Below are 16,525 nucleotides of genomic sequence, written 5' to 3'. Positions count from 1 at the left end.
CACGACCATTTTTAGTCCAGAACATATCTTTAACACAGAAGATGACTTGCATTCATAATTCTCGTGAATTGTATGAATGGAATGCACGAAGAAACCTGGGAGAGGTTGAAAACAAACTTATTTGTTAAATAATAAGAGAGTAATTAATAATATCATGTAATAAATAATATTAGAATAATTAATATGATTATTAAATTTATTATTTTGTTATTTCTTATATATGATACGTGTATTCATGATGAGAATGAAAAGGATTTATGAACCGTATTCTTAAATTTTGGAAAAATTTGTAAATATCTAGCTGTGTCTTAAAGATATTATTAATTTACAATCATACACTTGAGTATATATCGTAACAGCTTCGAAACTATCAGCTCTAAACTGACAGCTCTAATACGTCGGCAGGCCTGGCGAACGCGAGTTTGCACACGTACACGTGCGTGTAAACTTATGCGTGCACGAGCGTGTGTGCCTAGGCGTATACGCATACGTATACACGTGCGTGCGGTACCACTTACAAAGTGCACGATTGATCATAACTCAGACGAGTTCTCGCGATCGAAGCGTACTATGAATAGTAGCTAATTGACCCAGTTGAACCCGAGTCGGTCGGCGCAAGGCACGATATAAATACCGATACCGATGCCATGCCCATCGAACACGTACGGGAATCACGCGACTCACGTGCACACACACACACACACACACACACACACACGGGGCCCACACACGCGCGCACACGCGATCTCGCAAGGATATTACCGCGGGTCGTGTCCGGCCCCGGCCGCGGAGGATCCCCTCGACCGCGATCCTTCGTGGAATTCCAGCGACGCGATCGAATGTGGGTGTCGTGTCTGACGATCGGCGTGATAAATTAAGGACGTGATCCGATCGATCACATCGCCATTCTTGGCCCGATGCGCCGCCGGATAAATTTATCAAGTCGCTCGCGGAGTGAATTTTTTGTGTCTCGCGAACGACAACGGGTTGGCCATTGTAAAAAAAAAGAAACTGATCTTTTTCTTAACCTTGGTAAAGAAGATATATGTGAAAAACGAGAAAGAGAAGAAATTGAGAAAAAGAAAAATGCGAAATATCTTCTACAAAGGTGGACGAGTATGTGCGAGACTTATTGTTAAATATATGTGTCAATAGTAACATGTTTTTAGCGAAAAACAAATCGGTATTTGCTGATGTCGACGTCATTGCGTCGACGAGTGAAAGTTCGCGCGCTAATTGATTCGTCAGACGAGCACCGTGCGTACATGATCAGCGAATTTCCCAGTAAAACGTGATTAGTTTGTAATTAGGACATCTAGGAAGCGCGCCGTTCATTAACGTGAATCTACCGATAGCATCATAAAATCCTTAGCGAACGATCTCGTTGCTAGGAAGTATACCGTTTGATGCGTAGATGGCGAAAGATATAAAGAAACGAAAGATATGATGCACATATGCAATGCGCAATGAATCAAATCATTCTTCATTGAATAACATTGACACAAGTATCATCCTATATTTTCGTCGGTCGACAGGCTTTATTAGAATGCAAGACTACCTGCGATATCGCAGTCCCGACATATATTTCACACTTTCATATACTACTTCGAGAAGCTCAATAAATTTTCTAGCGATAGGGAGTTTTTGCAATAGCATATGTTTTACATTCGGTACACGCGTCAAGTCAAATCAGTATGCAGTGAATGATAACGTGAACCTAAGGTGGAAATTGCTACGGGCGGTTTATAGGTGTTACACGACACGTTTATCGTATTCGAGAAGTACCTACGGTATTGCAAAAACTTCTAGCTGTACACGGCGTGAAGAAATGTTAACGATTGGAAAATACGGATGCGCGTTTAAGCATTCCGAAGGAGGAAGCGAAGTGTGTACAACGTCGGTACGTAAAGCAGATAACTGGTTAATTTATCCGCTATCAAGTAACATCAGGAACTGCTCGAAGTCGTTAATCATATTTACGCTTTAACAAGTGAAAATAAACGTGGCTGACATGCGCGCGTGCGCTTATAGTTTCTACAGTATAAACGGAATTTGTTTTAATTACCAAGCTTGTTTGCGAGAAACCTTAATGAAACATTATGGCATACGCCCTTCCTCCCTCCTTGGCATTTTGTGCGAATAGATGAATCAGGTAGAATAATATTTTTAATATAACAAATATATATTATACTTTTCACCGGAAAACGTTTGATACCACGGAAACGCTCGCCGTGTTTATTGAAGAGTCGTTCTACTTTGGGGATCGACGAATCGATCCTAGGTTAAAGATCCCGGAATCCCGGTTAAAGATCGTAGAGCCGAGATCTGGTTCAGAAGATCTAGGCCAGCGTTGCGCAAGTCGTGACAGAAATCTTCCAAACTTATACTGCGACATATTTACGAAGAAATTCTGGAGAGATAGCAAAATACACCATCGAAAATCGCGATTTTTATTTTCATTAAGAGTGAATCTTTTTTTTACCGCCACTGCAAAATGAGAAAAAATAACGCCGATATTCTTTTCACAAAAATTTTATTTTAACAGCTTTTTTGTTACGTGCAAAGTGGATTATGTAACTATATAGAATCTGAAATAACTTTCGCAATTTTTATTGCGAACAAAAATTGTTAAATGATCGTTGTACACAGCTTCAACGGACGTCAATGTTAATAATAGCATTTATGGCATGTATTTTTTGAAGCCATATTACTACGACATTTAACAGTTTTCGTGCGTAACAACGGATAGCAACGTAACTAAATGTTACGTATATTTTTTCATATATTTTTTTTTACATGACTAGACACTACAAACGCGCGCTTCGCGCGCGCTATTTAGCTTTAACATTATGCTATTACTATTACACTATTAACCCTTGATACACACAACTGTCAAAATATACAATGACAGCTGCAAATGAAGTAAGCGCAGCAAGAGAACCAATCGGCATCGCGGAAAAGTGACAACAATACCTATGACATGCCCTTTTTAGAGAAGAGGAGGATTACAATTTTACATATTTACAATTTTTTAAACATAATTTTCTTTATTTTTTCTCACAATTAGAAAAATAGTTAGAGAAATGTTTCTGTATAATATTACAAAAGTATTATTTTATATAATTTATTAAATTTATGGGAAAATACTATATATTAAATAATTATAGAGAAACATTTTTTAGATATTGTAAAATCCAATTGGAGATATCATAATAGATATTAATCACGTAAAAACAAAACGTACGTTTTAAGTTATTTATTTGAATTTAAACGTTTTGTACAAAAAAAAACAAGCAGAATGGAGCCGCGCGACAACGGCACAATCAACATGTGATAAGCTCTTCTCGGTTTCACGAAGAGATTAATGCCCGCGGACTAAATGGACATGGATTTGGTCTATTCACGGCGTATACCTGTGCGCGTTTATAGCATCGTTCGATAATCGAACGACCCTGAATGTGCCGTTGCAACAAACAAACAAATGACTGATACGGCGAATGTTTTTAACATTATCAAATATCGGCTAACGACGCACTTTTTTCGTTTACGTAAATACGCGCACGCGTAAGCGCGATACCTTATCCTATCTCGAGCGCGATATAATCGAGCATGCGAAACGAAAATTAACGATCGTCCGTCTTCGTGTTTCAGACTATCAGTTTCCGATTGACGTTTCCGGCGTAGCCAAGGACCACCCTTTCCTCGAGGCCGATTCGCTGCAGAGCCTTTTCCGGCGTCTGCACGCCCTTAATCGTTGCGCCAATATGAAGCTCGACACGCATCACACGCACCACAGCACGAGCCACAGCAAAAGCGTGAGTATATACGTTGAATTACTCGACTACGGAGCACGTACGGGAAGCGTTGCGCAAACGCGCGGATACACGGAGATGCGACGAGGAATTTCAATGAGAGTTCAATTAATTCTCATTGGAGTTAAACCCAATTTTATTATATTGACTTTCGCATTTTACATAATTCTCGTAAGGAGATTTGCTGCGGGAATAATTTCGATTCCGCTACTTTTATGCTATTTTTGCCCTATTTCTTCGTAAACTTATTTTTCTTTTCTTCGCAGTTTCCATCTTTAAAGGTTTCCTTGAAATTCTCGTCGCATCTTCTCTCTTCGAGCGTTCTCTTGAGAATTTCCCGATAGACGATGAGATCTAGAGGAGACCTCAAGACGGAAATGTCAGATTAGAGCCCGGGGTCAGTTAGAGGAGACAAGGGTACTTAAATGTTTCTTAGAATTCCATGGTGGAAACGATTCAAATGTCACGTTTTACAATTTTTATTTTTGACGTCGCGCGTAGATTTCTCGATTAAATGTTTATCATTGATTTAACATATCAGTTTTTTAGTTAAAATGGTAAAAATTTTAATGAGTTGAGTTCATATGTAATGATATAAATAATAAATAGCACGTTGCGTGATAATGCGATAGATAACACTTTGCTAATAATAAAATTTTGAAGATTAAGTTAAGAAAGTAGATAAAATAGTTAAATATGTCGATAAGGAGTATATATACGATTATAGACGTTAGCCACTCTCGTATTCTTGCTTCGTAATCTATGACAAATCGACATTTGAGTCACATATTATGACTTTTATGACACGTTCACACATATGGTCATTGTTATGCACTAGATGAAAGCACTCGCGTGTACTGTGTTCTTATACGATTATCTGTGTGGAACAGTGAATAAATGAACGGAATAGCAATCAACGGTTGTCACGTGACGGAAATAAATTCGTAGTTAATTACTTTGGAAAGCGCACGCTGGATACGCAATTAAATGTATCGTAACGACGTTTGGCAATAAATACCAATACATATAATGATTTAAAATCCATAAAATTTATCATGTTATTTATTACTGCGAAAATATTATCATTATTGCAACTCGGAGACAGTTCGATATTATAATACTTTCAATTAATCGGATGCTTGGGAGATAAAAATCTACCTATCTAAATATAGCTAGTTGAATTATAACTTAAAAGCGTTTCTGCGTCTCTTTGTGTTCTTGTACGAATTTTACTTTACGCATATACATCGGTAAGATCCCAGTCGTACGTGGAGCGGTTGGGGTGCGATGACCCACAATCATGTTATTTTGATTCCACCGTCGTGTACCACGCAAATTAAATACAGCTAATCCGAAATAAGCGCAGCGAATCTACGGGCCGGTGGTGATCGTAAAGATCAATCTGTGCGAATTACCGAGTAGGAGTGTTATTGGGCCGCTCTCGGGAGAGAGAGAGAGAGAGAGAGAGAGAGAGAGAGAGAGAGAGAGAGAGGAGAGAGCAGGAAGCGTTCACTACCGTAACTCTAGTGAAGGAGTACGCATCGCAAATCAGAGTTAAAAGCATTTCGACGAAAGTCTAAAATCAATTATATGATCCGGCTCGGCCCGACCGAGATCGCGGTGGATCTATCCGTGTGATCGCGAAAGGAGAATCGCTCGGATTTGCACACGTGTATAGAAACGTATGCCGATGCCACAAAAGAGATGATATCATGACAAATATCGATCGTGTCTTTGTAGACTGCTGAGTTTCGACATTGATTTGTGTATCGTATCGCGTATTGATCTCGGTTTTGAGATCAGCAATGAATAATGGATCGATTGGCCGGTTGCAATCCATCGATAAGCTCCTTGGAGTTTGCTCTATCGCGCGTGACGAACCGAAAGCAGGCTATTATCCGGTCGTCTGTATGCCAATTCTTCTGTAGGGAGACATTTGACTTTCGGAAGAGTTGCTCCGAATGGCGGAGAGGTCAATTCGTACCACAACAGATACGCTGAACGATAATTTCGAAATAAATTTTAAATTTGCAGTCTTCTTGCGATATTTAAAACTCTGTTTTTACTGAAACTGTACATATTTTTAAAAGTGTTGATTTTATTTCTAAGATATTTTCCAACATCTGTAACATTTTACCTACAAGTCTTCGTTTCTGATATACAACATGTCTTATCAAGCAAGGATTATTTTGTGTCATTGGAATCTACCGTAGCTAATTTAAAATTTAAAAAGGACTTCAGGATAAAATCGATCGATGATACTACGGCACTGAGCATGATCGACGACTTTCATGCCCATAAAGGGTTCACGCATATATGCGTGTTTGCCAGCAGCAACTGCCACTGACAAGTGGCGAGCTCTTACCGGAAGCCAGCGCGGATCGTTACGCACGGTTGTATGTTTAATAAATAGAAAATTTATCTGGCGACCGTACGCAAAACGGACCGCAGAGTAAACTGGCATAAGGATTTTTCAAGCAAATGTCCTTAGATGGGGAGAAAGCGCGTTTTACGCGCACGCGTTTGGTACGAACGGATATGTAAGTACGCGAAGCGTCTGGTCGCCGCGCGCTGACGCGCGAAAGTCTTGCCAAATTTGTAGCTACGGTGACTCGCAAGATGCTCGTATTGCGAGATCGATTAGACGATTGTCGGTTCGTCGCCTTTTTGAGCAAAGATTGTCGTATGAGGGCTTTGTGCATACGTCGAATACGAATCGGTGTAACATTTCGTGCTTTAAACGAAATGCATACGATTCTAATCCACAAAGAAATGTAAATATTTTTCATATAAAATAAACTCTTAAGTGATAATATAATTCTTGAATTTAAATATCGAGACTGTAATATAAAAGTTACGCTTGTTAGTGTCTTATTTGCTACAAAACAAGCAAACTCCAGATTGTGTGAAAACAACTGAATATTTATATGAAGATTTCTAAGTAGATAATATTTTTTAGGAAATTTCAGATTCCGAAATGTTAATATTCTAAAGAGATTATGAGAAACTAAATTCCAGAATTGTAAGACTGTAAAACTTTGAATCAATATAGTTATGATTGTCGCTATTAGATCGCGCGACTTCCAACTGGTGAATGAAACGTTATTGTGGAGGTGTTTATAGCCGCTGGATTGAGATTAATCGAAATATACCGAGCAGAAAATACCGCGATGCAATATCACCGTGGGGGAAAGTGCCAAGTTCCTAAGGCGGTTTATTTTCTGCCTATGTCTTACTATTTTGTTATCGCATTGACCTGATTTGCGCCCAAGGCCCATTGATCCTCGCGCGAGCCAGGTAATTTTATTCGCCCGTTTTAGACCGCGGCTGCTAAATTGCTCTCACCTTCGTCATGCGGCCAGTATTACGCTTATACATAGTCCTCGTAACGCATTAGGTAAGATCAGTTTACAAAATGCCAGAATTGGGTGTGACGTGCCCCTCCCCCCCCCCCGACGCGTGTTGACATACCATTCAAATTATCCCTGGGCTATTTCGTGATAATGAAGATGTGTGGCAATTAACGTAATGTGTTTTCTTTGCGATGAGAAAATTGTAGGAATATGAGATGATACAAATTTAAAGCATTAAAGCATTAAGATATTTTTTTGCTTCTTTCAGAAAACTGCAAGAGACGATTTCACATGTATTCTTTAGTCATGCGTAATATGTAGTCGTGCGCGTATGTGCGTGTATAATTGCGGTGTGTAAAAAATTTCAGAGAAGCCGCAGGTTTAACGCATAAAATTCAACGTTCTGAGATAAAGATGAGTATCTTTATTGCTTCCTCATATTCCTTCTCTTTATCTCGACAACATCGAAAATTAAACTCTCCGGCCAGAAGGCGTTTTAAATAAAATTTTCGGCTGACGTCGACCTTGCACTCCGAATGGAAAGCACTGACCGACGTATAATGCGTTTTATCGGGTGAAAGCTAGCCGCCCCGATGAGACGTGCGCGCACGTGAAGTGTAATGATCTACCGAATCGAAGGCCTTACGAAAGCAAAAGGCGGAGCGGAGGCCCCTCCGGCGTTGACGTTCTCGCGAAACGATTCTGGTACGAAACGTGCTTTGCGAAATGTGCGGATTGATCGATACGAAGAAGCGACACGTAACATTGTCCGTGACTGAATGAACGAGTCGTGACGAGGTTCCTACAGCTCTCGTTCCACAATAACGTAATCCGCCGTGGAATCATCGCGACTGCACGCGCGATTGCATTGAATAGATTCGTTCGATTTTCGCATTTTCCCGTATAGTCTTGCCGTGTAATGAATCTAGAATCTGAGGAAATTTCTTCAGCCATGAAATCTTCCCGGAGGGAAAGATCAATACACCGAAATGCCGCAATAGCGTGACTTCGAATTTTCAAACGATACTATAAAATATGCTTGCGTCAGTTCCATATAAGATTATGGAAATGCGAAAGAATTTCTTTACGGTCGAATCTTCGCGTGCGTAACGCATATAAGTACGCGGGCAAGAGAAAGTAGAGGAATGACTGATGCGTTTTATAGGAATAATTTATACGCGAGCGTCGCGCGTAACTTAATTTGGTAAAGCGACGTATAGCAGCGGCGGCGTGGCGGCGTACATTCGTGTAAAGGAGTAATAGATATCCGGGACTTTCCCTGTCAGAGACGATCGGGTCCCTTTTCCTCTCTCGCCGGAGGTCCGAGTCGTTTTCGTTCGATCCTCCCTATAATTGTTATTAATAAAAGCTTTCACTCTCTGCGCCCGTGACCGCCGAAAATGAGAACTCTCTCTCGCGCGCGCGCGCATCTCGATCCCTGTGTTTGTCGAATCAACGAAAGTGGCAATTTGCGGCAATTGGGTCGATTTAACAGCGGTCGTATTATTGTGCTCGATCGACCATGTTTTCGTGCCCTACTTCGATCTGGTTCTTGAAAATTGCTGCTTCTCTGGAGCTACGCCGTTCGCACTGATGAAGGTAATAAATTGAGCCATTTAAAGGGAGCGTATATCTCAAGCTATTTGTGCTTATCGTAAGGTTGCGTTAAGAAGATTCGTGTGGCTTGATGTTCTATAATAAAATCGTAATTTCCGAATTAATTATTGAATCGATATTATTTTATGCTGCAACTGCTGTTATCTTAATTGAATTTAAAGTGTCATGTAAACGTAAATAGACATGACACAATGCAAACATATATATTAACATTTATGAAGGGAAGCTCTTTTTAAAGTGCATTGTGCATTGTTATTAAAATGTCACGGTAAAATAATTAATTTAATAAGGTAGAATTATTAATTTAATAATTTAATAAGGATATATATTTAATATCAACATATATCCTTTATTTAATCAAATTCTATCACACACACATACATTACTATCTTTCAGTTATTAATACATACACAGCAGATATGAGGCAAAACTTCTAAACTTTTTTAGAAAGTGCGGCAAATTAAATTGATTGCTGGCTTGTTAACTCGCGTTTACGGGGAGCACGAAAATTGCAATCACGTTAAACGAGCGCGCGCTAATGCTGAACAGAGGATGAAATGAGGAAGAGGAGAGACACGTAGAAGTATCATCGACGTCCTATCCTCCCGAATATACAGGAGGACAACAAGAGAGTTGAGAGAGTAATTATTTTCCGGCGCGTTGGCCAGCTTTTCAGGCCTTTACCGCGACACAGACACACGCCGTGATTACATGCATGTACGCTCGCGCAAGCGAGAGTATCGCGGACGAAAAAGAGGGAGGTAGAGTCCGAGTTATAGTTTATAGTGAGGGATTTCGCGGCCGACTCATTAATTGGCAAACGGTTAATTACCGGGCAGGAAAGTTGTTATAAAATACTATCTATCCAACTGCCTCTCTCCCTTTTTTCCCTGTTTTTTTCTCCGCATCTTGGCGCTTCGCTGTGTCTCTCATCAGTTTCTCCCCATTCTCCTACTTCACTTCGTTCCCTCCATATCACCGTAGATTTCTCCACACACGAACCTCTCTCCTCGTTTTTTTTGTCGGTTTTAGTTTTTTATGGTTTTCTTATTTCACTTGATTTTCTTTTATCCACTTTGAGTCTGTGTTTCCACTGCGTCTTTCTTTTCTTTCTCTCTCTACACCCCGTCTGTCGGTTTTTCTTCCTTTCTATCGTGTCTTGCCTTCTCTGATCTATCTTCTCTTATTCTCTTTTTACGCGTGGCCGCCCCTTTTCCGTCGGTTTCCCCTTTTTCCTATGCGACGCTTTTTCTTTCCGCCCAAACGTTACGGGCGCTCTCTCGCATTCAGAACGCGTTCCGCCGTCAGGGGAAGGAGTGGTGGCACGCGTAATTACATACATGTATGCACCCGGGTTGCCGGCGTGGGCTTCGCCGGTGCGTAAAACCTGGAAACAGGTTCGGTACACGCAACCGCGGAGAACGCCGTGCTGGCAGACTGCGCGGCACGGTTCCATGCACGTCGCACCTGCATATCGCAGTCGTCACGCACCATTGGCAGGGCACACGGTAGTCAGTAATAATCACCGAGAACTTTTGTAACATTGTGCGGCTAATAGAGGATTGACAGTAGTTATAAAATTTATTCAACCCGCATATACGGTATATCGTTTTACGTATATTAAAATAATTTAATTGAAATAATTCCACTTAGACTCCTCGAATTTCTCCATGATAAGATCTCTCGTAATTTTAGTTTCGTAATTTCGTTCTGGAATCGTAACCGGAAATCGTAAAGGCAAAAGGAAAGGTGAACGACACTGTTCGTTCGCGTTTTATGCCAGCCATATGTTCCTGGATCAAGGCGTTTCGATATTCTTGACGTGGATGAATAAATTCCGATCCTTCGAGACCCATCTGACGTTGTACGATCATTCTGTCGGGATAATAATACCTGGCATACCTGAGCGTGAATGCGAGTCACAAGTGAACGGTTAACGATATGAACAACTTAAATTGTCCTACTATAGAGGTAGCTGATTCATGGAGACTCGAAGAGAGGTACCGTATTTTCCCTCCAGCCTTCGAGGGAATATCGATCATTATCTGCGGTTTTTCCGAGGCATCGTCACCTCTCTCTCTCTCTCTCTCTCTCTCTCTCTCTCTCTCCTCGGTCTCTCTTTGAAAAGTGCCGCGGATTGTCGGGAAGGCGCGACACGGGGAACGAAGCGACGACAACGATGCGTCTCTTTCTCTCGCGCGAGTTGACAGGCGCAAACGACAGCCGACATTCCTCCGTCGATCGCGCAAACCGGTTGCCATAAATTCGCGCGAACGCGAACGCGACTTGCCCCGTTTCTACCGCCGCGCGATATACCCGTATCGGCGCGCCGCGCTTTTTCCCATGGCACGACGGTCGGTGCACCGTAAATTTTATGTATGTATTCGGAAAAACGCGCCGTTCGTTCGCAGCGCAAAGTGTATATAATACGTCTCATTAAGCCGAAGTTCGTGTTCGACGTTTGTGTTCTGGGTTTCGCCGCACTTCCTTCTATATACCGTTTCTTCAATCAATCTGCAGTCGAGTTTTACTTCGTAACAACTTTCATGTGGAAAGTATTTTTGTCAAAAATTCTTTAAATATTTTTTTTGAATATTTTTATATCGTAAAAATAGAATCTGTTTTGTAAAATCTTTTAGGAATTTTTAATTTCCTTCAATTTAAATAAAAATGATATTTTTATTAGATGTAATATAATTTATATTAGATATATATAAAAATGAATATTTTAATATAAACGAATGCACTGCAATGCAGTCTAAACACATTTTTTTTATATGAACATAAACGCCGTAGACATTCAGCGTAAACATACATAAATGACATTTAAAAGAAACATATTTTACTTTCTTCGCATTTATTACTCTAGATGTAAATTATATTAAAAAAATTACGTCATAAAAAATACATATCCTGCCTAATATAAATTTTCCGACAGCGGTGCACGGCTTGCTCTCAACTCAACTCAACCAAGATGTTAACAAGCTCTTCGCGTTCTTATCTCTCGCGCAAATTAATCCAGTTACAGCTCGGCTTATACCGTAATTACACTACTACGGTGCCGCGTGAGAGGGAAGTACCCACGCTCGATAATTAGCGCGTCCGATTCGTCGGAACCAGCGCCGAAAGCGTGTCATTTCTTCTGCGAACGCGGTCTCTGCGTGTATAGAAAGTGTACACGTCCTCGGATGACGACGAGGATGGCGATGATTATCCGAGCGGGATGTCGGTTCGCAACGACGAGAGCTCCCTGACCCGGGGAACTCCTTATCGAGCGATCGGGCCGAGCGCAGACGCGGGCGCGTTTTCTACGGTGGCATTACCGCAGAAATCGGACGACGGGAAACGGTCATTAGCGCTAGGATAAATGTCCGCTTGTCACGCTCGTGCATATGCGCATTTCTATGCCGCACCGTTATATTATAACGATCTGAGCGCGAGAAGTGCACGCCCGGCGCGGATCTAGTTTTTAATAGACCGCCGTTGTGTGCACCTGCACAGCATAATCGCCATTTTCATGCTCGCCGGAAGAGGATTACCGAGAAAACGGTCTCAACTTTTAATCGCGCGCCGGGCTGGATTGCAACACCATCAGGCATAACGGAATCTTCAATGCATCTCTTTCCAAGATTTTAGAAACACTAAATGTACTCGTTGTCGTAATTTATCTCTATAAATTACTGTTCGCTATAAATACTTGTATAATAGCACACTATATTAATTGATGTATTATTATTTACTAATAATATTATACTAATAATATACTATTATCACAGTATAAATTATACTAATATAAAGTTGTACTAATATTGTATTAGTATATAATTATTAATTAACTCCGACAATTATACTAATATATAAGATTATGCTAATATTATATTAATATAATCAACTCCTAACAACTGCAGGAATACCGGTATAAAAATGCTTTAATCGTTAGACTGTCGTTTGTTAGAAAAAAAAACGGAGTTCTATAATATGGCTCTACTTTCCAGGCATGCGTTAGAAGCTAGATTCTTTCTATAAGTATTCAACCATATGCACCCATTCGCGACGATGGGTGGCGACCGCCGTCAAATCGCGGTGCTTTATTTACAAGTGGTGCAGTTATCGCGACTGCTCCGCTCGTGGAACCGCGAGCAATTAGCACTCGCGGCCGAGAGTCGGGATATTACCATAAATCTCCATCGGACCGTTCAGAAGTCAATTAGCGTAAGTCATACTGTGATGAAGACCCCGATACCTTTTGCGGTTGTTTAAATTAAGCAACGACCGCACGGAACCGTTGTATCGCGCCGCAACTTAATCGCAATCCAATGGGTACTTGTCGGATTAAAAACCGCCACGTCAGACGATGTTAAAAGTCGGGGATCGGCTGCCGCAGATTGCGATATGTAACACGAAGACAGAAATCGAAGCCAGTCTCTGAATATACATGAAGCTCCAAAGAGATATTTTTTTTAACGTCAAAAAATTATACCAAGACTATTCGCAGGATTAAAATCTTGCAAGCTTGGCGATTTTCAGGCTGAAATCATAATTAATAATAATTAACTCTCTCTATTTTAAAGTCCTAAGAATCTAAGTCCATTTTGTGATTATACCTTAATTCTGAATTTTGCACGCGGTAATTTCATGTGAAATGCAATGTGCGTACCTTGTGATTTTCTTTATATACCACGTTCTTACACTCTCTGGATCTATTTCAGAGAACGTCTAATAAACGACATTTTCATGGTAATAAATAACGATAAAAAGAGCCGCGGCATTTTCTCCGTTTTTATGTTTTTCTTTGGAAATGTTTACCCGCGCACACATGTGGGGACACGTCACGCGTGTTAAACAAGTGTCACGCACCCACCGCCTCGGGCAAAGGGACAAGATGAGCGGGATGCTGCGAAATGATTTCTCTCTTGCGAGAGAGTCGAGAGAGAAGCATCGAGAGAAACGGCCGACGGAGCAGACAGCGCGTCGCCGCGCCGCGCCGCGTCGTCGTCGTGCGCGAAGCCTTTTGGCGTGGCAACGAAGTCGTATTCGCAAACGTAGGAGCATTCAAATCGGAGTCTGGCCAATCCGTCGATTTTTAATCGTTTTAACGTCAATCGCGATTATCGTAAACTCATCTATTAAATTTTATTTTTGAGAAAAAATTAAATAATGTGTCATACATTATATAATTATTTTAATTAGAGAGAAGCAACACACACATATTAAATTCAACATGGTAATTTTTTTTAATAGCGAGATTAATCGCAGCATCGAAACGCATCGCGTGTATCGATCTGACTCCCACTCGAATGTCTCTGTTACACACCGGATGCAGCCGCGTGCTATTTACACACAGTGCGCGCATCAGGAGAAACTCCTACGAGAGTTCCAAGCCGAGAATTATCGCTGAAACCGACGCTGTCCTAATACCTCCTCGCGATTAGAATGATCGATCGACCGACCAGGCGAGCTGGTTCTCGCAAACGAGGATTTACTCACCGTTAGGGCGCCCCACGAACACCGCTCGTTAGTTAATGATACCGGAAGTAAGGGACGATGGAGGTGACGATGGAAGTGGTCGGGATTAATGAGGCGTGACGGGAGTATCATCGCGCGATTTTCTTGCGGGGATTCGCGCGGAATCTCCGTAGGAAAATACATTGATCGTCGTCGTTATGCCTTTGCTATTTCGAGGAAGCGAGATTTGTACAGATTTGTAATTTTATATACGAAAGCAATTTAACATATCACTTGTTAGTTGTTTGTTAGTTAAGTCAACAATAAATTAAAAAGTTATGGAAATAATAAATTACATAATAAATAAAAAATAAGTCGATATTAATACACTGAGAAAGAATGGAAAATTTTTTCTTCATTTTAGTAAATGGAGTAACAGTTGTATGCAAACTAATATTTACTAAAATGCAGACAATTTTTTTCTCAGTATAGGTATTTTATTACATCCATGCATTCTCTTAGGTACATGTGAATGATCGTTACGTACTGTTCAATATATCTATTTGTATTTTTATTTCTGTAACTTCCGTCATTTATTTTACTTCTTTGACTCTTAAAATTGGACGGGCGTCTTGTTAATGAAAATGACGCATAAATATCTCTCCGTGGCCTCCGTTTGAGTGGCGGTTTTTTGACGTTAGGCTAATTGAATTTCGTGATATATGTTCCACACAATGACGGGCCATTCGTACTCGTTAGGCCACTGCAAATCGAGTGTCACTGGATCGCGACAGGCCGCAAGCTTCTATAATACGACGGTGGTCGTACGGCCCAAATTTAGAACCAACCACCATAGAGCAGCGGTAAGATGACCTAGATTTCCGAATGTTTTCGTTCGCTCTGGGTGGTATACGCGATAAAAATTCTCTTCGTGTATCGAATTTTTAAACTTAGACCTCAGCATTTCAGTCAGCGCAAAATAAACTTGAGGAAAACTCGATACGAATCTGTTTTTCCTGGATTTATTTATAGAAAGAACGAGAGAAAGAGATGTGGAATCTTTTATTTAGAATCGGTTTCACGAATTCTGTCGGGAATAAAATATTATCGTGGGGGTACCACATCTTTTCGACGCTCCAGATATACTTTTTCCCCGTTCTACTGTTGGCCGTTGCATTTCGAGAAACGAGCGCGAACAAATTGTGCGAGCAAAAACTGGCCCGCGCTCCTTGCCGCGCATTGTCGATTCCGCGAGTTAAAATTCTCGATTCGAAAGTATGTTATCGTCGTACTTGCGAACGAGACGACGGCAGAAGAAGTAGAAGAGACCGACATTCCAGGGATTTCCGTTGGTCGCTGAGCGGCTATGCAGTCGCGGCTGCAGTCGCAACTGCAGTCGTGGATTTCTTCATTGACAATCGCGATTCAGTGACGAGCCCTCGAGGATCGTACGGTTTGCCGTGCCGCGGTCGTTTCTTTACGCGAAACATCGAATATAAGCTCCCCTGTTAAGCGACGTATCAACCGGTCGTCATTGAATTTGTAGCCGCGACCTCTTTTTCCTCGACGTTGTCCGGCATCACGATTTCCTTCTTTCATGGCGCAACTGGCAATTGCACCGCTCGTTTCTGCAATTCGCTAAATCGTATTGTTGATTTGCGAATATGAATACCAACGTACAAATCATGTAGGATTTACAGAATTTATTACAGAAAACTATCAATATAAATATATGCATCGCGTGTATAAGGATATTCGGAACAATGAATGTTTATACATTTCAAATATTTTTTTAGACTCTACTAATTTATCATGTTCAAAATTTTGCGTGTTGTAATATTGTATGGAATGGCCGTTGTTTAACGATTTGAGCAACATTCTATTTATTGTTCTTGTTTTTGGCTGCATCTATAACCGAATTTAAATTAATATACTCACCGTTTTGCTCTTAAATTGGAGACTTTATCGGTCGCACTTAAAGAACGATATACATTAGATAGGGCAATTTAACTAAACAGCTGCGTTAAAATCAATGTTAATTTTGTGAAAGGGGGAGTTCTTGAATTTACCTTCTGCGACAAACCGCTTTCTTCTGGGCGTCGTAAATTAAATTAATGCCATCGCGTGATACGACAGCTGGTTAATTGGTAATCCAACACGACCGATTATTCCGACGACATCCATTTACAAAATGGATACAGTATTTTACTACACAATTTGTGCGCGTCTGTTATAATTGCTTGTAAGACAGTAAAGAATTAGAATGTTCGTTAGACCAGTCTGTCGCTTTATATCACG

At 40.8% G+C, this 16,525-nt stretch overlaps 1 protein-coding gene across 2 annotated transcripts in view; it reads left to right on the top strand.

Annotated features, from left to right (window-relative positions):
- Window positions 1-16,525, top strand: part of Cv-c (RhoGTPase activating protein) — a 218,550-nt gene that overhangs the window by 192,163 nt on the left and 9,862 nt on the right. For both annotated transcript variants that reach the window (XM_077405574.1, XM_077405575.1), the window contains exon 10: window positions 3,652-3,815. In XM_077405574.1, coding sequence (XP_077261700.1) covers window positions 3,652-3,815 — 164 coding nt within the window. The remainder of the gene's footprint in view (window positions 1-3,651; window positions 3,816-16,525) is intronic.

This window comes from Temnothorax americanus, unplaced genomic scaffold (genome assembly GCF_048541705.1).
Source record: "Temnothorax americanus isolate GAGA-0224 unplaced genomic scaffold, ASM4854170v1 Scaffold2, whole genome shotgun sequence".
Classification (NCBI taxonomy): Eukaryota; Metazoa; Arthropoda; class Insecta; order Hymenoptera; family Formicidae; genus Temnothorax; species Temnothorax americanus.
This window is presented reverse-complemented; position numbering and strand designations above follow the sequence as displayed.